Source organism: Mauremys mutica, chromosome 15 (assembly GCF_020497125.1).
Source record: "Mauremys mutica isolate MM-2020 ecotype Southern chromosome 15, ASM2049712v1, whole genome shotgun sequence".
Classification (NCBI taxonomy): Eukaryota; Metazoa; Chordata; order Testudines; family Geoemydidae; genus Mauremys; species Mauremys mutica.
Window position 1 is genome coordinate 28,920,649 of NC_059086.1, and position 21,632 is coordinate 28,942,280.

The following is a 21,632-nucleotide window of genomic DNA, read 5'->3' on the forward strand; positions in this document are numbered from 1 at the left end:
GAAGGAGACATTATTAAGGATCATTTAAATTCCCCAATGCTGTGGAGGCAGTGTATGCACAGGTGCCAACTTTTTCATTTCCTCGATGGTGCTTGGCCACCTCTCTGCCCCAGGCCCCCTGCCTACTATACCCCTCTCCCCAAGACTCCCTCCCCGTGTCCTCCTGCTCCAACTCCACCTCTTCCTGCCCCGTTCCACCCCCTCTTCCAAGAACACTCCACACTCTTTCTGCTTCTTCCTGTCCATGTTCCTCCCCATGAGTACTACCTGCCCTCTGAAGAAGAGCTGCTCAGTGGAGGGCTGGAGCTACTGGGCTAGTGGGGTTGGAGCTGATTGGTGGTGCCAGCCACTGGTGTAATTTTTGTCTCAGCAAGCTGTTTCCCTATCACTAGAGCTGAAACAAGCCCTTCAGTAGGGAAGTTTTCGCTGGGCCCAGGCCAGAGGGCATGGGGCTGACTTTAATTAGGACTATAGGGGTTATATTAGCTCTGCATTTGGCTCTGTTGCTGGAATAGTGTGTGCAGTTCTGGTGTCCCCCACTGAAGACAGAAGTTGTCAAACTGGAGAGGGTTACTGGTCCTTTCATAGCAGAAGCCATATTTGCAGAGGAGCTAATATGTTATATTCACCTTTTGCTAATTCGTTCTGGCCATGAAGCTTTGTCTTAAATTGATTAAAGTAAGAATATAATCTTCTTATCTACTACATAACGAGATAGGAATGGGGCTAGCCCACGGATTGAAGAGCTAGCTCACTACACATAGCCAAGATTTATGCTAAGTCAATGGACATACCCTGAACTGTTTTCTTCTCCTCCCCATTTTTCTTTTGCAGAGCAACTCCAGAAGCAACTGGGTGAGTTTGCCTACTTTCCTCAATTCTTACAGTCCACTGAGCAGAGTTTGTCTGCCCTGTCTAGGTTCCAAGAACTTGAACTGCAGAAGGGACGCTCTCATTGCATGTCCCATGCAACTGGGAAGCGGAGGGTTTGTGTAGATCACTCTGTAATTGTGGTATGTCATCAAGCTGAAACCTCACCAGCACTTTGCAAGGAAAGTCAGAAGGGTAGGGGTTCAAGGGCAGTTGGATATTTGAGAAAAAAACATCGGCACCCTAGAGGAACTGAACATATCCATTGAATGAAAAGCTCTGGCTGGGGAGTGTGGCAGGACCGAGTTGCTAGTGCTGTGCCTGACCTTGTAATAACTGAGGCCATGTGGACACTCCACCCCGTGCCTTAGCGATGGAGGGAGAATAGTCTTTCCAAAGAGCTTTCCCCAAACTTGGAACCCGCATCCTGTTCAGGACACCCAGGGTAGGCTCTTTGAGAGTCCCCCTGCAAAGGAAGTGCTGATCGTCACACAGGAATGTTTTCTAGAGCAGGAAATAGAACCTAGATACTCTGTCTTCTAGTCCTGTATATTCACTATGAGAGCAAGGCATAGGCAGGAACTTTCCATGGGAATGTGTCTATTTCAGAGGGGGGAAAAAACTTTTTGGATGAAAAAAAGAACAGGTAAGACACAAAAGGATTTCCCTAGAGCCATTAATTAATATTTCTTACATGTTAAAACGGAGTGTTCTGATATTTCACTTCAAAATGTAGGAAACACTGTTAAGGTTCAATTGAGTTACCCAGTCACGTGGGGGCAGTGTAGGCACAGGCACCAACTTTTTCATTTCCTCGATGGTGCTTGACCACGGCTCTGCCCCAGGTCCCGTCACCACTATATATACCCTTTTCCCCAAGACCCCAGCCCTACCCCACCTCTTCCTGCTCCCACGCCGCCTCTTCCTGCCCTGGTCCACTCACTGTCCCAAAAACACCCCACCGTCATTCTGCCTCTTCCTTCCCTGGCTCCTCCCCCCCAGCACCTCCTGCCCTCTGCAGAAGAGCTGATCAGTGGCAGGCAGGAGGTGCTGGGGTTGAGGGGGAGGAGCTGATTGGTGGGACCAGATGCTTGTGCATTTTCTGTCTCAGCAAGCTGTTTCCCTATCACTAGAGCTGACACAAGCCCTTCAGTAAGGAAGTGTTCGCTGGGCCCAGGCCAGAGGGCATAGGGATGACTTTAATAAGGACTATAGGGGTTATATTAGCTCTGTATTTGGCTCTGTTGCTGGAATAGTGTGTGCAGTTCTGGTGTCCCCCACTAAAGAAAAAAGTTATCATACGTGAGAGGGTTCAGAGAAGAGCACCCAAATGGTTAAAGAATTAGATAACATGTGTTATAGTGATAGACTCAATGAGCTCAATCTACTTAGTTTAAAAAAGAGAAGGGGTGACTTGATTGCACTCTAAATGTATGAACATAGAGAAGAAATATTTGATAATGGGCTCTTTGGTCTAGCAGAGAAGGGTCTAGTAAAATCCAATGGCTGGAAATTGGAATTAGGAAGTCAGACTAGAAAATGAGAATACAATTTTAAAAGTGAGGATGATTAAATACTGTAACAATTTACCATGGGATCTGGTGGATCCTCCATCACTGGAAAGGTTTGAAATCAAGGTTGTATGTTCTTTATAAAGGATCTACTGTCATGCAAACATGAATTTTTTGGGGGAAGTTCTCTGGCCCATGTTCTAGAGGCCTTAGACAGTATGATGTTCATTGTGTCCCTTGGTCCCTCACAGCTATTCTCCAATGAACAGAGTTCTTGATATTTTTCACTAGGAAGGTGGTGAAGCACTGGAATGGGTTACCTGGGGAGGTTGTGGAATCTCCATCCCTAGAGGTATTTAAGGCCGGCGTGAGAAAGCCCTGGCTGGGATAAATTAGTTGGTGCTGGTCCTGTTTTGAGCAGGGGCTTGGACTAGATGACCTCCGGAGGTCTCTTCCAGATCAAACCTTCTATAATTTTAGGAACTATTAGTTACCTTTGTTTTCTTCTCCTCTTGATTTTTCTTTTGCAGAGAGTCTCGAGAAGCAAATGGGTGAGTTTTCCTACTTGCTTGAATTCTTACAATCCACTGACCATAGGTTGTCCGCCCTCAATAGGTTCCAACAACTTCACCTACAGAAGGGACGCTATCATGGCATGTCCCATGCATCCGGGAAGTGGAGGGTCTTTGTAGTTTACTCTGTAAATGTGGTATGTCATCGAGCGGAGACCTCACTAGCACTTTGCAAAGAAAGTCGGACGGATAAAGTTTCAAGGACAGTTATGCATGTGAGAAAAAACATCCAGGCACTTCAGGAACTGATCATATCCATTCAATGAAAATGCTCTGATGGGGAGAGTTGCGGGGCTGAGTTGCTAATCTTCCATGAGTCTATGAACACTTAGTTACATTTGTTCTTGGGCATATTATTATAAAAACTGTTATTGTTATCTTTAAATAAATATGTATCTATATGTATCTACATATATATTTTCCTTTATAGGAGACTTAGGAGACAAGAGAATAAGTAAGTCTGTGTCCTTTTTCTTCTCTGTGCTCTACTGCTATTTATGAATCTTGTAGAATGAAAAGAAAAATGATTGAGTTATTAGACATCACCCTGCTTTTTCGTTTTTGATAGAGCAAATTACTTGTCTATTTTTGTCAATAACATCGATCAGCACTTGCTGATTCTCAGCAGTCCTCTTCATACATTGTTGAAATTTAAATAGACTTACCCTGTGCTGATTTGTATTTTCCAAGAACCATAACAGTCTTGCAGAGACATAGTATGAAAGGCAATATACACATTGAAAGGACTCTGCCTAAAACAGTAAAAGGAATACAACTCTTGATGTAAATGGTGTTACATCGTACATTCGTAGCCGAACCCATATTAGCAGAGGAGCGTAGTGTCTCATATTCACCTTTTGCTAATTAGGTGTGGCCATGAAGCTTTTTTTTAATTGATTAAAGCAAGAATAGAGAATATTATATCTACTATGTGGTGGGATAGGAATGGGGCTAGCCCACGGATTGAACAGCTAGTTCACTACCCATGCCCAATATTTATGCTAATCAACAAAGAAAGGATCTCCTTCACCCTCTTCAATTCATAAGTCAGTGGACATACACTGAACTGTTTTCTTCTCCTCTCCATTGTTCTTTTGCAGAGGAAGCCAAGGAGAAAATGGGTGAGTTTGCCTACTTTCCTCACTGTTGACAGTCCACTGACCAAACATTTTCTGCTCTCTATTGATTCCAACAATTTCAACTGCAGAAGACATGTTATCATTGCATATCCAATGATCGTGAGAAGTGGAGGGTCTGTGTAGCTTTCTCTGGAATCGTTGTATGTCATCGAGCTGAGACCTCACTAGCACTTTGCAAAGAAAGTCAGAAGGGTAGAGGTTCAAGGGCAGTCAGGATGTGAGAAAAAACATCCATGCACAACAGGAACTGATCATATCCATTAAATGAAAAAGCTCTGGATGGGGAGTGTGGCAGGTTTGAGTTGCTAGTGCTGTGACTGACCTTGTAGTAGCTGGCACCATGCAGACACTCCACCCTGTGCCTCAGAGGTGGAGGGAGAAATGTCCTGGCCAAAGAGCTTCCCCGAAACTTGGAGCACACATTCTGTGCAGAACACCCAGTGAAGGCTCTTTGACAATCCCCCTGCAAAGAAAGTGCTCATCGTCACACTGAATGTTGGCTAGAGCAGGATGTAGAACCTAGGTGGTCTGTCTTCCGGTCCCGTGTATTCACTATGAGAGCAACGTGTTGGCAGAAACTTTCTATGGGAATGTGTCCATTTCGGGGAGGGAGGATCGGAGGGACAACTTTTTGGATGAAAAAAAGTGCAAGAAAGACACACAAGGGTTTCCATAGACTGTAAAGTTTCTGTTTCCTACATACTAAAATGGAACGTTTTGATTTTTCACTTCAAAATGAAGGAGACATTGTTCAGGTTCGTTTCAGTTCCCCAATCATGTGGGGGCAGTGTAGGCACAGATGCCAAATTTTTCATTTCCTCGACGGTGATTGACCACCTCTCTGCCCCAGCCCCCGTGCCTACTATACCCCTCCCCCCAAGACTCCCTCCCCGTGTCCTCCCTCTCCAACTCCACCTCTTCCTGCCCCGTTCCACCCCCTCCTCCAGGAACACCCCACACTCTTTCTGCTTCTTCCTGTCCATGCTCCTCCGCCTGAGTACCACCCGCCCTCTGAAGAAGAGCTGCTCAGTGGAAGGCTGGAGGCGCTGGGGTGGAGGGGGAGGAGCTGATTGGTGGTGCCAGCCGCTGGTGCAATTTCTGTCTCAGCAAGCTCTATCCCTTTCACTGGAGATGACCCAAGCCCTTCAGAAGGAAAGTGTTCACTGGGTCCCGGGTCAGAGGGCACGGTTTTGATCTTAATGAGGACTATAGAGGTTAGATTAGCTCTGTATTTGGCTCTGTTGCTGGAATAGTGTGTGCAGTTCTGGTGTCCCCCACTGAAGACAGAAGTTGTCAAACTGGAGAGGGTTACTGGTCCTTTCATAGCAGAAGCCATATTTGCAGAGGAGCTAATATGTTATATTCACCTTTTGCTAATTCGTTCTGGCCATGAAGCTTTGTCTTAAATTGATTAAAGTAAGAATATAATCTTCTTATCTACTACATAACGAGATAGGAATGGGGCTAGCCCTCGGATTGAAGAGCTAGCTCACTACACATAGCCAATATTTATGCTAAGTCAATGGACATACCCTGATAGTGCTGTGCCTGACCTTGTAATAACTGAGGCCATGTGGACACTCCACCCCGTGCCTTAGCGATGGAGGGAGAATTGTCTTTCCAAAGAGCTTTCCCCAAACTTGGAACCCGCATCCTGTTCAGGACACCCAGGGTAGGCTCTTTGAGAGTCCCCCTGCAAAGGAAGTGCTGATCGTCACACAGGAATGTTTTCTAGAGCAGGAGATAGAACCTAGATACTCTGTCTTCTAGTCCTGTATATTCACTATGAGAGCAAGGCGTAGGCAGGAACTTTCCATGGGAATGTGTGTATTTCAGAGCGGGGGGGGGGGGAACCTTTTGGATGAAAAAAAGAACAGAAAAGACACAAAAGGGTTTCCCTAGAGCCAAAAGTTACTATTTCTTACATGTTAAAATGGAGCGTTCTGATATTTCACTTCAGAATGAATGAGACACTGTTAAGGTTCGATTGAGTTACCCAGTCACGTGGGGGCAGTGTAGGGACAGGCGCCATCTTTTTCATTTCCTCGATGGTGCTTGACCACGGCTCTGCCCCAGGTCCCGTCCCCACTATATATACCCTTTTCCCCAAGACCCCAGCCCTACCCCACCTCTTCCTGCTCCCACTCCGCCTCTTTCTGCCCTGGTCCACTCACTGTCCCAAAAACACCCCGCCGTCATTCCGCCTCTTCCTTCCCTGGCTCCTCCCCCCCCAGCACCTCCTGCCCTCTGCAGAAGAGCTGATCAGTGGCAGGCAGGAGGCGCTGGGGTGGAAGTGGAGGAGCTTATTGGTGGGGCCAGACGCTTGTGCATTTTCTGTCTCAGCAAGCTGTTTCCCTATCACTAGAGCTGACACAAGCCCTTCAGTAGGGAAGTGTTCGCTGGGCCCAGGCCAGAGAGCATGGGCTTGACTTTAATTAGGACTATAGGGATTATATTAGCTCTGTATTTGGCTCTGTTGCTGGAATAGTGTGTGCAGTTCTGGTGTCCCCCACTGAAGAAAGAAGTTGTCATACGGGAGAGGGTTCAGAGGAGATCACCCGAATGGTTAAAGAATTAGATAACATGTGTTATAGTGATAGACTCAACGAGCTCAATCTATTTAGTTTAAAAAAGAGAAGGGGTGACTTGATTGCACTCTAAATGTATGAACATAGAGAAGAAATATTTGATAATGGGCTCTTTGGTCTAGCAGAGAAGGGTCTAGTAAAATCCAATGGCTGGAAATTGGAATTAGAAAGTCAGACTAGAAAGTGGGAATATATTTTTAAGAGTGAGGATGATTAAACACGGTAACAACTTACCATGGGATCTGGTGGATCCTCCATCACTGGAAAGGTTTGAAATCAAGGTTGTATGTTCTTTGTAAAGGATCTCCTGTCATGCAAACATGAATTGTTTGGGGGAAGTTCTCTGGCCCATGTTCTAGAGGCCTTAGACAATATGATGTTCATTGTGTCACTTGCTCCCTCACAGCTATTCTCCAATGAACAGAGCTCTTGATATTTTTCACTAGGAAGGTGATGAAGCACTGGAATGGGTTACCTGGGGAGGTTGTGGAATCTCCATCCTCAGAGATATTTAAGGCCCGGCTTGAGAAAGCCCTGGCTGGGATAATTTAGTTTGTCCTGATCCTGTTTTGAGCAGGGGTTTGGACTAGATGACCTCCGGAGGTCTCTTCCAGATCAAACCTTCTATAATTTTAGGAACTATTAGTGACCTTTGTTCTTGCCCATATTATTACAAAAGTTGCTATTGTTATGTTTAAATATATTGCTTTTCTTTTTTTTTAGGAGAATTGGAAAATAAAATAAGTAAGTCTGTGTCCTTTTTCTTCCATGGGCTCTACTGCTCCTTTTGATAGAGCAGATTACTAGGTTAATTTTGTCTATAACATCTATGAGCCTTTGTTGGATCTCCGCAGTGCTGCTCGTATATTGTTGAAATTTAAATAGAGTCACCCCTCCTGATTTGTATTCTCCAAAAACCATAACACTCTTGCAGAGACACAGTATGAAAGGCAATGTACACATTGAAAGGACTGAAACATTGAAACAGCAAATGGAATGGAGCTCATGATGTAAATGGTGTTATGCTCCTTTCATAGCCAAACCCATATTAGCAGAGGAGCGTAGTGTCTCATATGCAACTTTTGCAAATTAGTTGTGGACATGAAGCTTCTTCTGAAATTGATTAAAGCAAGAATATACTGTCTCCTATCTACTACCTAGCGGGATAAGAATGGGACTAGCCCACGGATTGAAGAGCTAGTTCACTACCCATGGCCACAGTGTATGCTAATCAAGAAAGAAAGGATCTCATTCACCCTCTTCAATTCATAAGTCTATGGACATACACTGAACTGTTTTCTTCTCCTCCCCATTTTTCTTTTGCAGAGGGACTCCAGAAGCAAATGGGTGAGTTTTCCTACTTGCTTGAATTCTTACAGTCCACTGACCACAGGTTGTCCGCCCTGTATAGGTTCCAACAACTTCACCTACAGAAGGGACGCTCTCATGGCATGTCCCATGCATCCGGGAAGTGGAGGGTCTTTGTAGTTTACTCTGTAATTGTGGTATGTCATCGAGCGGAGACCTCACTAGCACTTTGCAAAGAAAGTCGGACGGATAGAGTTTCAAGGACAGTTAGGCATGTGAGAAAAAACATCCATGCACTACAGGAACTGATCATATCCACTGAATGAAAAAGCTCTGGATGGGGAGAGTGGCGGGACTGAGTTGCTAATCTTCCATGATTCAATGAACTCTTAGTTACCTTTGTTCTTGGCCTTATTATTACAAAAGGTGATATATCTATATCTATATATTTTTCGCCCCTTTTTAGGAGACTTGGGAGACAAGAGAATAAGTAAGTCTGTGTCCTTTTTCTTTTGTGTGAGCTACTGCTCTGTCGGAATCTTGTAGAATGAAAAGAAAAATGATTGAGTTATTAGACCTCACCCCGCTTTTCTGTTTTTGATAGAGCAGATTACTAATTTTGTCCACAACATCTATGAGCACTTGCTGATTCTCAGCAGTCCTCTTCATACATTGTTGAAATTTAATAAGACTTACACTTTCCTGGTTTGTATTTTCCAAGAACCATAACACTCTTGCAGAGACATAGTATGTAAGGCAATGTACACATTGAAAGGACTCTGCGTAAAACAGTAAATGGAATGCACCTCGTGATGTAAATGGTGTTACATTGTACATTCGTAGCCGAACCCCTATTAGCAGAGGAGCATACTGTCTCATATTCAGCTTTTGCCAGTTAGGTGTGGCCATGAAGCTTTTTTTTTAATTGAATAAAGCAAGAATAGAGAAGATTATATCTACTACGTAGTGGGATAGGAATGGGGCGAGCTCACGGATTGAATAGCTAGTTCACTACCCATGGCCAATATTTATGCTAATCAACAAAGAAAGGATCTGATTCACCCTCTTTAATTCATAAGTCAGTGAACATACACTGAACTGTTTTCTTCTCCTCTCCATTGTTCTTTTGCAGAGGAAGCCAAGGAGAAAATGGGTGAGTTTGCCTAATTTCCTCACTCTTGACAGTCCACTGACCAAACTTTGTGTTCTCTCTATTGATTCCAACAATTTCAACTGCAGAAGAGATGTTATCCTTGCATATGCAATGATCCTGAGAAGTGGAGGGTCTGTGTAGCTTTCTCTGGAATCATTGTATGTCATCGAGCTGAGACCTCACTAGCACTTTGCAAAGAAAGTCAGAAGGGTAGAGGTTCAAGGGCAGTCAGGCATGTGAGAAAAAACATCCCTGCATGACAGGAACTGATCATATCCATTAAATGAAAAAGCTCTGGATGGAGAGTGTGGCAGGATTGAGTTGCTAGTGCTGTGCCTGACCTTGTAGTAGCTGAGACCATGCAGACACTCCACCCTGTGCCTCAGGGGTGGAGGGAGAAATGTCCTGGCCAAAGAGCTTCCCCGAAACTTGGAGCACACATTCTGTGCAGAACACCCAGTATAGGGTCTTTGACAATCGCCCTGCAAAGGAAGTGCTCATCGTCCCACTGAATGTTAGCTTGAGCAGGAAATAGAACCTAGATATTCTGTCTTCCGGTCCCGTGTATTCACTATGAGAGCAACGTGTTGGCAGAAACTTTCTATGGGAATGTGCTTATTTTGGGTGTTGGGGGGGGGGAGACACAACAAATTTTGGGATGAAAAAAAGAGGAAGAAAGATACAAAAGGGTTTCCATAGAATGTAAAGTTTCTATTTCCTACTTACTACAATGGAACGTTTGATTTTTCACCTCAAAATGAAGGAGACATTATTAAGGTTCGTTTCAATTCCCCAATGCTGTGGAGGCAGTGTATGCACAGGTGCCAACTTTTTCATTTCCTCGATGGTGCTTGGCCACCTCTCTGCCCCAGGCCCCCTGCCTACTATACCCCTCTCCCCAAGACTCCCTCCCCGTGTCCTCCCTCTCCAACTCCACCTCTTCCTGCCCCGTTCCACCCCCTCTTCCAAGAACACCCCACACTCTTTCTGCTTCTTCCTGTCCATGTTCCTCCCCGTGAGTACTACCTGCCCTCTGAAGAAGAGCTGCTCAGTGGAGGGCTGGAGCTACTGAGCTAGTGGGGTTGGAGCTGATTGGTGGTGCCAGCCACTGGTGTAATTTCTGTCTCAGCAAGCTGTTTCACTAGAGCTGAAACAAGCCCTTCAGTAGGGAAGTTTTCGCTGGGCCCAGGCCAGAGGCCATGGGACTGACTTTAATTAGGACTATAGGGGTTATATTAGCTCTGCATTTGGCTCTGTTGCTGGAATAGTGTGTGCACTTTCCTCACTGTTGACAGTCCACTGACCAAATATTTTCTGCTCTCTATTGAACATAGAGAAGAAATATTTGATAATGGGCTCTTTGGTCTAGCAGAGAAGGGTCTAGTAAAATCCAATGGCTGGAAATTGGAATTAGGAAGTCAGACTAGAAAATGAGAATACAATTTTAAAAGTGAGGATGATTAAATACTGTAACAATTTACCATGGGATCTGGTGGATCCTCCATCACTGGAAAGGTTTGAAATCAAGGTTGTATGTTCTTTATAAAGGATCTACTGTCATGCAAACATGAATTTTTTGCGGGAAGTTCTCTGGCCCATGTTCTAGAGGCCTTAGACAGTATGATGTTCATTGTGTCCCTTGGTCCCTCACAGCTATTCTCCAATGAACAGAGTTCTTGATATTTTTCACTAGGAAGGTGGTGAAGCACTGGAATGGGTTACCTGGGGAGGTTGTGGAATCTCCATCCCTAGAGGTATTTAAGGCCGGGCGTGAGAAAGCCCTGGCTGGGATAAATTAGTTGGTGCTGGTCCTGTTTTGAGCAGGGGCTTGGACTAGATGACCTCCGGAGGTCTCTTCCAGATCAAACCTTCTATAATTTTAGGAACTATTAGTTACCTTTGTTTTCTTCTCCTCTTGATTTTTCTTTTGCAGAGAGTCTCGAGAAGCAAATGGGTGAGTTTTCCTACTTGCTTGAATTCTTACAGTCCACTGACCATAGGTTGTCTGCCCTCAATAGGTTCCAACAACTTCATCTACAGAAGGGACGCTATCATGGCATGTCCCATGCATCCGGGAAGTGGAGGGTCTTTGTAGTTTACTCTGTAATTGTGGTATGTCATCGAGCGGAGACCTCACTAGCACTTTGCAAAGAAAGTCGGACGGATAAAGTTTCAAGGACAGTTATGCATGTGAGAAAAAACATCCAGGCACTTCAGGAACTGATCATATCCATTCAATGAAAATGCTCTGATGGGGAGAGTTGCGGGGCTGAGTTGCTAATCTTCCATGAGTCTATGAACTCTTAGTTATGTTTGTTCTTGGCCATATTATTATAAAAACTGTTATTGTTATCTTTAAATAAATATGTATCTATATGTATCTACATATATATTTTCCTTTTTAGGAGACTTAGGAGACAAGAGAATAAGTAAGTCTGTGTCCTTTTTCTTCTCTGTGCTCTACTGCTATTTATGAATCTTGTAGAATGAAAAGAAAAATGATTGAGTTATTAGACATCACCCTGCTTTTTCGTTTTTGATAGAGCAAATTACTTGTCTATTTTTGTCAATAACATCAACCAGCACTTGCTGATTCTCAGCAGTCCTCTTCATACATTGTTGAAATTTAAATAGACTTACCCTGTGCTGATTTGTATTTTCCAAGAACCATAACACTCTTGCAGAGACATAGTATGAAAGGCAATATACACATTGAAAGGACTCTGCCTAAAACAGTAAAAGGAATACAACTCTTGATGTAAATGGTGTTACATCGTACATTCGTAGCCGAACCCATATTAGCAGAGGAGCGTAGTGTCTCATATTCACCTTTTGCTAAGTAGGTGTGGCCATGAAGATTTTTTTTTAATTGATTAAAACAAGAATAGAGAATATTATATCTACTATGTGGTGGGATAGGAATGGGGCTAGCCCACGGATTGAACAGCTAGTTCACTACCCATGCCCAATATTTATGCTAATCAACAAAGAAAGGATCTCCTTCACCCTCTTCAATTCATAAGTCAGTGGACATACACTGAACTGTTTTCTTCTCCTCTCCATTGTTCTTTTGCAGAGGAAGCCAAGGAGAAAATGGGTGAGTTTGCCTACTTTCCTCACTGTTGACAGTCCACTGACCAAACATTTTCTGCTCTCTATTGATTCCAACAATTTCAACTGCAGAAGACATGTTATCATTGCATATCCAATGATCGTGAGAAGTGGAGGGTCTGTGTAGCTTTCTCTGGAACCGTTGTATGTCATCGAGCTGAGACCTCACTAGCACTTTGCAAAGAAAGTCAGAAGGGTAGAGGTTCAAGGGCAGTCAGGCATGTGAGTAAAAACATCCATGCACGACAGGAACTGATCATATCCATTAAATGAAAAAGCTCTGGATGGGGAGTGTGGCAGGTTTGAGTTGCTAGTGCTGTGACTGACCTTGTAGTAGCTGGCACCATGCAGACACTCCACCTTGTGCCTCAGAGGTGGAGGGAGAAATGTCCTGGCCAAAGAGCTTCCCCGAAACTTGGAACACACATTCTTTGCAGAACACCCAGTGAAGGCTCTTTGACAATCCCCCTGCAAAGAAAGTGCTCATCGTCACACTGAATGTTTTCTAGAATAGGAAATAGAACCTAGATATTCTGTCTTATAGTGCTGTATATTCACTATGAGAGCAAGGCGTAGGCAGGAACTTTCCATGGGAATGTGTGTATTTCAGAGCGGGGGGGGAACCTTTTGGATGAAAAAAAGAACAGAAAAGACACAAAAGGGTTTCCCTAGAGCCAAAAGTTACTATTTCTTACATGTTAAAATGGAGCGTTCTGATATTTCACTTCAGAATGAAGGAGACACTGTTAAGGTTCGATTGAGTTACCCAGTCACGTGGGGGCAGTGTAGGCACAGGCGCCATCTTTTTCATTTCCTCGATGGTGCTTGACCACGGCTCTGCCCCAGGTCCCGTCCCCACTATATATACCCTTTTCCCCAAGACCCCAGCCCTACCCCAGCTATTCCTGCTCCCACGCCGCCTCTTCCTGCCCTGGTCCACTCACTGTCCCAAAAACACCCCGCCGTCATTCCGCCTCTTCCTTCCCTGGCTCCTCCCCCGCCAGCACCTCCTGCCCTCTGCAGAAGAGCTGATCAGTGGCAGGCAGGAGGCGCTGGGGTGGAAGTGGAGGAGCTTATTGGTGGGGCCAGACGATTGTGCATTTTCTGTCTCAGCAAGCTGTTTCCCTATCACTAGAGCTGACAAAGCCCTTCAGTAGGGAAGTGTTCGCTGGGCCCAGGCCAGAGGGCATGGGCTTGACTTTAATTAGGACTATAGGGGTTATATTAGCTCTGTATTTGGCTCTGTTGCTGGAATAGTGTGTGCAGTTCTGGTGTCCCCCACTGAAGAAAAAAGTTGTCATACGGGAGAGGGTTCAGAGAAGAGCACCCAAATGGTTAAAGAATTAGATAACATGTGTTATAGTGATAGACTCAATGAGCTCAATCTACTTAGTTTAGAAAAGAGAAGGGGTGACTTGATTGCACTCTAAATGTATGAACATAGAGAAGAAATATTTGATAATGGGCTCTTTGGTCTAGCAGAGAAGGGTCTAGTAAAATCCAATGGCTGGAAATTGGAATTAGGAAGTCAGACTAGAAAATGAGAATACAATTTTAAAAGTGAGGATGATTAAATACTGTAACAATTTACTATGGGATCTGGTGGATCCTCCATCACTGGAAAGGTTTGAAATCAAGGTTGTATGTTCTTTATAAAGGATCTACTGTCATGCAAACATGAATTTTTTGGGGGAAGTTCTCTGGCCCATGTTCTAGAGGCCTTAGACAGTATGATGTTCATTGTGTCACTTGGTCCCTCACAGCTATTCTCCAATGAACAGAGTTCTTGATATTTTTCACTAGGAAGGTGGTGAAGCACTGGAATGGGTTACCTGGGGAGGTTGTGGAATCTCCATCCCTAGAGGTATTTAAGGCCGGGCGTGAGAAAGCCCTGGCTGGGATAAATTAGTTGGTGCTGGTCCTGTTTTGAGCAGGGGCTTGGACTAGATGACCTCCGGAGGTCTCTTCCAGATCAAACCTTCTATAATTTTAGGAACTATTAGTTACCTTTGTTTTCTTCTCCTCTTGATTTTTCTTTTGCAGAGAGTCTCGAGAAGCAAATGGGTGAGTTTTCCTACTTGCTTGAATTCTTACAGTCCACTGACCATAGGTTGTACCTCCCTCAATAGGTTCCAACAACTTCACCTACAGAAGGGACGCTATCATGGCATGTCCCATGCATCCGGGAAGTGGAGGGTCTTTGTAGTTTACTCTGTAATTGTGGTATGTCATCGAGCGGAGACCTCACTAGCACTTTGCAAAGAAAGTCGGACGGATAAAGTTTCAAGGACAGTTATGCATGTGAGAAAAAACATCCAGGCACTTCAGGAACTGATCATATCCATTCAATGAAAATGCTCTGATGGGGAGAGTTGCGGGGCTGAGTTGCTAATCTTCCATGAGTCTATGAACTCTTAGTTACGTTTGTTCTTGGCCATATTATTATAAAAACTGTTATTGTTATCTTTAAATAAATATGTATCTATATGTATCTACATATATATTTTCCTTTTTAGGAGACTTAGGAGACAAGAGAATAAGTAAGTCTGTGTCCTTTTTCTTCTCTGTGCTCTACTGCTATTTATGAATCTTGTAGAATGAAAAGAAAAATGATTGAGTTATTAGACATCACCCTGCTTTTTCGTTTTTGATAGAGCAAATTACTTGTCTATTTTTGTCAATAACATCGATCAGCACTTGCTGATTCTCAGCAGTCCTCTTCATACATTGTTGAAATTTAAATAGACTTACCCTGTGCTGATTTGTATTTTCCAAGAACCATAACACTCTTGCAGAGACATAGTATGAAAGGCAATATACACATTGAAAGGACTCTGCCTAAAACAGTAAAAGGAATACAACTCTTGATGTAAATGGTGTTACATCATACATTCGTAGCCGAACCCATATTAGCAGAAGAGCGTAGTGTCTCATATTCACCTTTTGCTAATTAGGTGTGGCCATAAAGCTTTTTTTAAATTGATTAAAGCAAGAATAGAAAATATTATATCTACTATGTGGTGGGATAGGAATGGGTCTAGCCCACGGATTGAACAGCTAGTTCACTACCCATGGCCAATATTTATGCTAATCAACAAAGAAAGGAACTCCTTCACCCTCTTCAATTCATAAGTCAGTGGACATACACTGAACTGTTTTCTTCTCCTCTCCATTGTTCTTTTGCAGAGGAAGCCAAGGAGAAAATGGGTGAGTTTGCCTAATTTCCTCACTCTTGACAGTCCACTGACCAAACATTTTCTGCTCTCTATTGATTCCAACAATTTCAACTGCAGAAGAGATGTTATCATTGCATATCCAATGATCGTGAGAAGTGGAGGGTCTGTGCAGCTTTCTCTGGAATCGTTGTATGTCATCGAGCTGAGACCTCACTAGCACTTTGCAAAGAAAGTCAGAAGGGTAGAGGTTCAAGGGCAGTCAGGCATGTGAGAAAAAACATCCATGCACAACAGGAACTGATCATATCCATTAAATGAAAAAGCTCTGGATGGGGAGTGTGGCAGGTTTGAGTTGCTAGTGCTGTGACTGACCTTGTAGTAGCTGGCACCATGCAGACACTCCACCCTGTGCCTCAGAGGTGGAGGGAGAAATGTCCTGGCCAAAGAGCTTCCCCGAAACTTGGAACACACATTCTGTGCAGAACACCCAGTGAAGGCTCTTTGACAATCCCCCTGCAAAGAAAGTGCTGATTGTCACACTGAATGTTGGCTAGAGCAGGAACTAGAACCTAGATAGTCTGTCTTCCGGTCCCGTGTATTCACTATGAGAGCAACTTGTTGGCAGAAAGTTTCTATGGGAATGTTTCCGTTTCGGGGAGGGAGGATCGGGGGGACAACTTTTTGGATGAAAAAAAAGAGCAAGAAAGACACACAAGGGTTTCCATAGACTGTAAAGATTCTGTTTCCTACATACTAAAATGGAACGTTTTGATTTTTCACTTCAAAATGAAGGAGACATTGTTCAGGTTCATTTCAGTTCCCCAATCATGTGGGGGCAGTGTAGGCACAGATGCCAACTTTTTCATTTCCTCGATGGTGCTTGACCACCTCTCTGCCCCAGCCCCCGTGCCTACTATACCCCCCCCTTGACCACCTCTCTGCCCCAGCCCCCGTGCCTACTATACCCCTCCCCCTGCTTGCATCCGAAGAAGTGGGTATTCACCCACGAAAGCTCATGCTGCAAAACTTCTGTTAGTCTATAAGGTGCCACAGGATTCTTTGCTGCTTCTACAGAACCAGACTAACACGGCTACCCCTCCCCCTAAGACTCCCTCCCCGTGTCCTCCCTCTCCAACTCCACCTCTTCCTGCCCCGTTCCACCCCCTCTTTCAGGAACACCCCACTCTCTTTCTGCTTCTTCCTGTCCATGCTCCTCCCCCTGAGTACCACCTGTCCTCTGAAGAAGAGCTGCTCAGTGGAAGGCTGGAGGCGCTGGGGTGGAGGGGGAGGAGCTGATTGGTGGTGCCAGCCGCTGGTGCAATTTCTGTCTCAGCAAACTCTATCCCTTTCACTGGAGATGACCCAAGCCCTTCAGAAGGAAAGTGTTCACTGGGTCCCGGGTCAGAGGGCACGGTTTTGATCTTAATGAGGACTATAGAGGTTAGATTAGCTCTGTATTTGGCTCTGTTGCTGGAATAGTGTGTGCAGTTCTGGTGTCCCCCACTGAAGACAGAAGTTGTCAAACTGGAGAGGGTTACTGGTCCTTTCATAGCAGAAGCCATATTTGCAGAGGAGCTAATATGTTATATTCACCTTTTGCTAATTCGTTCTGGCCATGAAGCTTTGTCTTAAATTGATTAAAGTAAGAATATAATCTTCTTATCTACTACATAACGAGATAGGAATGGGGCTAGCCCACGGATTGAAGAGCTAGCTCACTACACATAGCCAAGATTTATGCTAAGTCAATGGACATACCCTGAACTGTTTTCTTCTCCTCCCCATTTTTCTTTTGCAGAGCAACTCCAGAAGCAACTGGGTGAGTTTGCCTACTTTCCTCAATTCTTACAGTCCACTGAGCAGAGTTTGTCTGCCCTGTCTAGGTTCCAACAACTTGAACTGCAGAAGGGACGCTCTCATTGCATGTCCCATGCAACTGGGAAGCGGAGGGTTTGTGTAGATCACTCTGTAATTGTGGTATGTCATCAAGCTGAAACCTCACCAGCACTTTGCAAAGAAAGTCAGAAGGGTAGGGGTTCAAGGGCAGTTGGATATTTGAGAAAAAAACATCGGCACCCTAGAGGAACTGAACATATCCATTGAATGAAAAGCTCTGGCTGGGGAGTGTGGCAGGACCGAGTTGCTAGTGCTGTGCCTGACCTTGTAATAACTGAGGCCATGTGGACACTCCACCCCATTCCTTAGCGATGGAGGGAGATTTGTCTTTCCAAAGAGCTTTCCCCAAACTTGGAACCCACATCCTGTTCAGGGCACCCAGTATAGGCTCTTTGAGAGTCCCCCAGCAAAGGAAGTGCTGATCGTCACACAGGAATGTTTTCTAGAGCAGGAAATAGAACCTAGATATTCTGTCTTCTAGTCCTGTATATTCACTATGAGAGCAAGGCATAGGAAGGAACTTTCCATGGGAATGTGTCTATTTCAGAGGGGGAAAAAACTTTTTGGATGAAAAAAAGAACAGGTAAGACACAAAAGGATTTCCCTAGAGCCATTAATTAATATTTCTTATATGTTAAAACGGAGTGTTCTGATATTTCACTTCAAAATGTAGGAAACACTGTTAAGGTTCAATTGAGTTGAAGGGGGAGGTTTAGGTTGGATATTAGGAAAAACTTTTTCACTAGTAGGGTGGTGAAGAACTGGAATGGGTTACCTAGGGAGGTAGTGGAATCTCCTTCCTTAGAGGTTTTTAAGGTCAGGCTTGACAAAGCCCTGGCTGGGATGATTTAGTTGGGTTTGGTCCTGCTTTGAGCAGGGGGTTGGACTAGATGACCTCCTGAGGTCCCTTCCAAACCTGAGATTCTATGATTCTATGATTCTATGAGTTACCCAGTCACGTGGGGCCAGTGTAGGCACAGGCACCAACTTTTTCATTTCCTCGATGGTGCTTGACCACGGCTCTGCCCCAGGTCCCGTCCCCACTATATATACCCTTTTCCCCAAGACCCCAGCCCTACCCCACCTCTTCCTGCTCCCACGCCGCCTCTTCCTGCCCTGGTCCACTCACTGTCCCAAAAACACCCCACCGTCATTCCGCCTCTTCCTTCCCTGGCTCCTCCCCCCCAGCACCTCCTGCCCTCTGCAGAAGAGCTGATCAGTGGCAGGCAGGAGGTGCTGGGGTTGAGGGGGAGGAGCTTATTGGTGGGGCCAGACGCTTGTGCAATTTCTGTCTCAGCAAGCTGTTTCCCTATCACTAGAGCTGACACAAGCCCTTCAGTAAGGAAGTGTTCGCTGGGCCCAGGCCAGAGGGCATAGGGTTGACTTTAATAAGGACTATAGGGGTTATATTAGCTCAGTATTTGGCTCTGTTGCTGGAATAGTGTGTGCAGTTCTGGTGTCCCCCACTAAAGAAAAAAGTTATCATACGTGAGAGGGTTCAGAGAAGAGCACCCAAATGGTTAAAGAATTAGATAACATGTGTTATAGTGATAGACTCAACGAGCTCAATCTACTTAGTTTAAAAAAGAGAAGGGGTGACTTGATTGCACTCTAAATGTATGAACATAGAGAAGAAATATTTAATAATGGGCTCTTTGGTCTAGCAGAGAAGGGTCTAGTAAAATCCAATGGCTGGAAATTGGAATTAGAAAGTCAGACTAGAAAATGAGAATACAATTTTAAAAGTGAGGATGATTAAAGACTGTAACAATTTACCATGGGATCTGGTGGATCCTCCATCACTGGAAAGGTTTGAAATCAAGGTTGTATGTTCTTTATAAAGGATCTACTGTCATGCAAACATGAATTTTTTGGGGGAAGTTCTCTGGCCCATGTTCTAGAGGCCTTAGACAGTATGATGTTCATTGTGTCCCTTGGTCCCTCACAGCTATTCTCCAATGAACAGAGTTCTTGATATTTTTCACTAGGAAGGTGGTGAAGCACTGGAATGGGTTACCTGGGGAGGTTGTGGAATCTCCATCCCTAGAGGTATTTAAGGCCGGCGTGAGAAAGCCCTGGCTGGGATAAATTAGTTGGTGCTGGTCCTGTTTTGAGCAGGGGCTTGGACTAGATGACCTCCGGAGGTCTCTTCCAGATCAAACCTTCTATAATTTTAGGAACTATTAGTTACCTTTGTTTTCTTCTCCTCTTGATTTTTCTTTTGCAGAGAGTCTCGAGAAGCAAATGGGTGAGTTTTCCTACTTGCTTGAATTCTTACAGTCCACTGATCATAGGCTGTCCGCCCTCAATAGGTTCCAACAACTTCACCTACAGAAGGGACGCTATCATGGCATGTCCCATGCATCCGGGAAGTGGAGGGTCTTTGTAGTTTACTCTGTAATTGTGGTATGTCATCGTGCGGAGACCTCACTAGCACTTTGCAAAGAAAGTCGGACGGATAAAGTTTCAAGGACAGTTATGCATGTGAGAAAAAACATCCAGGCACTTCAGGAACTGATCATATCCATTCAATGAAAATGCTCTGATGGGGAGAGTTGCGGGGCTGAGTTGTTAATCTTCCATGAGTCTATGAACTCTTAGTTACGTTTGTTCTTGGCCATATTATTATAAAAACTGTTATTGTTATCTTTAAATAAATATGTATCTATATGTATCTACATATATATTTTCCTTGTTAGGAGACTTAGGAGACAAGAGAATAAGTAAGTCTGTGTCCTTTTTCTTCTCTGTGCTCTACTGCTATTTATGAATCTTGTAGAATGAAAAGAAAAATGATTGAGTTATTAGACATCACCCTGCTTTTTCGTTTTTGATAGAGCAAATTACTTGTCTATTTTTGTCAATAACATCGATCAGCACTTGCTGATTCTCAGCAGTCCTCTTCATACATTGTTGAAATTTAAATAGACTTACCCTGTGCTGATTTGTATTTTCCAAGAACCATAACAGTCTTGCAGAGACATAGTATGAAAGGCAATATTCACATTGAAAGGACTCTGCCTAAAACAGTAAAAGGAATACAACTCTTGATGTAAATGGTGTTACATCGTTCATTCGTAGCCGAACCCATATTAGCAGAGGAGCGTAGTGTCTCATATTCACCTTTTGCTAATTAGGTGTGGCCATAAAGCTTTTTTTTAATTGATTAAAGCAAGAATAGAGAATATTATATCTACTATGTGGTGGGATAGGAATGGGGCTAGCCCACGGATTGAACAGCTAGTTCACTACCCATGGCCAATATTTATGCTAATCAACAAAGAAAGGAACTCCTTCACCCTCTTCAATTCATAAGTCAGTGGACATACACTGAACTGTTTTCTTCTCCTCTCCATTGTTCTTTTGCAGAGGAAGCCAAGGAGAAAATGGGTGAGTTTGCCTACTTTCCTCACTGTTGACAGTCCACTGACCAAACATTTTCTGCTCTCTATTGATTCCAACAATTTCAACTGCAGAAGACATGTTATCATTGCATATCCAATGATCGTGAGAAGTGGAGGGTCTGTGTAGCTTTCTCTGGAATCGTTGTATGTCATCGAGCTGAGACCTCACTAGCACTTTGCAAAGAAAGTCAGAAGGGTAGAGGTTCAAGGGCAGTCAGGCATGTGAGAAAAAACATCCATGCACGACAGGAACTGATCATATCCATTAAATGAAAAAGCTCTGGATGGGGAGTGTGGCAGGTTTGAGTTGCTAGTGCTGTGACTGACCTTGTAGTAGCTGGCACCATGCAGACACTCCACCCTGTGCCTCAGAGGTGGAGGGAGAAATGTCCTGGCCAAAGAGCTTCCCCGAAACTTGGAACACACATTCTGTGCAGAACACCCAGTGAAGGCTCTTTGACAATCCCCCTGCAAAGAAAGTGCTGATCGTCACACTGAATGTTGGCTAGAGCAGGAACTAGAATCTAGATAGTCTGTCTTCCGGTCCCGTGTATTCACTATGAGAGCAACGTGTTGGCAGAAACTTTCTATGGGAATGTGTCCATTTCGGGGAGGGAGGATCGGGGGGACAACTTTTTGGATAAAAAAAAAGAGCAAGAAAGACACACAAGGGTTTCCATAGACTGTAAAGTTTCTGTTTCCTACATACTAAAATGGAACGTTTTGATTTTTCACTTCAAAATGAAGGAGACATTGTTCAGGTTCATTTCAGTTCCCCAATCATGTGGGGGCAGTGTAGGCACAGATGCCAACTTTTTCATTTCCTCGATGGTGCTTGACCACCTCTCTGCCCCAGCCCCCGTGCCTACTATACCCCCCCCTTGACCACCTCTCTGCCCCATCC

At 44.3% G+C, this 21,632-nt stretch overlaps 1 protein-coding gene across 1 annotated transcript in view; it reads left to right on the top strand.

Annotated features, from left to right (window-relative positions):
* LOC123350613 (golgin subfamily A member 6-like protein 22) overlaps positions 1-20,743 on the top strand; it is a 52,424-nt gene extending 31,681 nt beyond the window's left edge. Inside the window, exons 13-22 of the mRNA XM_044989266.1 lie at positions 835-855; positions 7,404-7,424; positions 8,007-8,027; positions 8,455-8,478; positions 9,121-9,141; positions 11,075-11,095; positions 11,547-11,570; positions 12,218-12,238; positions 17,227-17,247; positions 20,694-20,743. Coding sequence (XP_044845201.1) covers positions 835-855; positions 7,404-7,424; positions 8,007-8,027; positions 8,455-8,478; positions 9,121-9,141; positions 11,075-11,095; positions 11,547-11,570; positions 12,218-12,238; positions 17,227-17,247; positions 20,694-20,743 — 245 coding nt within the window. The remainder of the gene's footprint in view (positions 1-834; positions 856-7,403; positions 7,425-8,006; positions 8,028-8,454; positions 8,479-9,120; positions 9,142-11,074; positions 11,096-11,546; positions 11,571-12,217; positions 12,239-17,226; positions 17,248-20,693) is intronic.
* Positions 20,744-21,632: the final 889 nt, after the last annotated feature.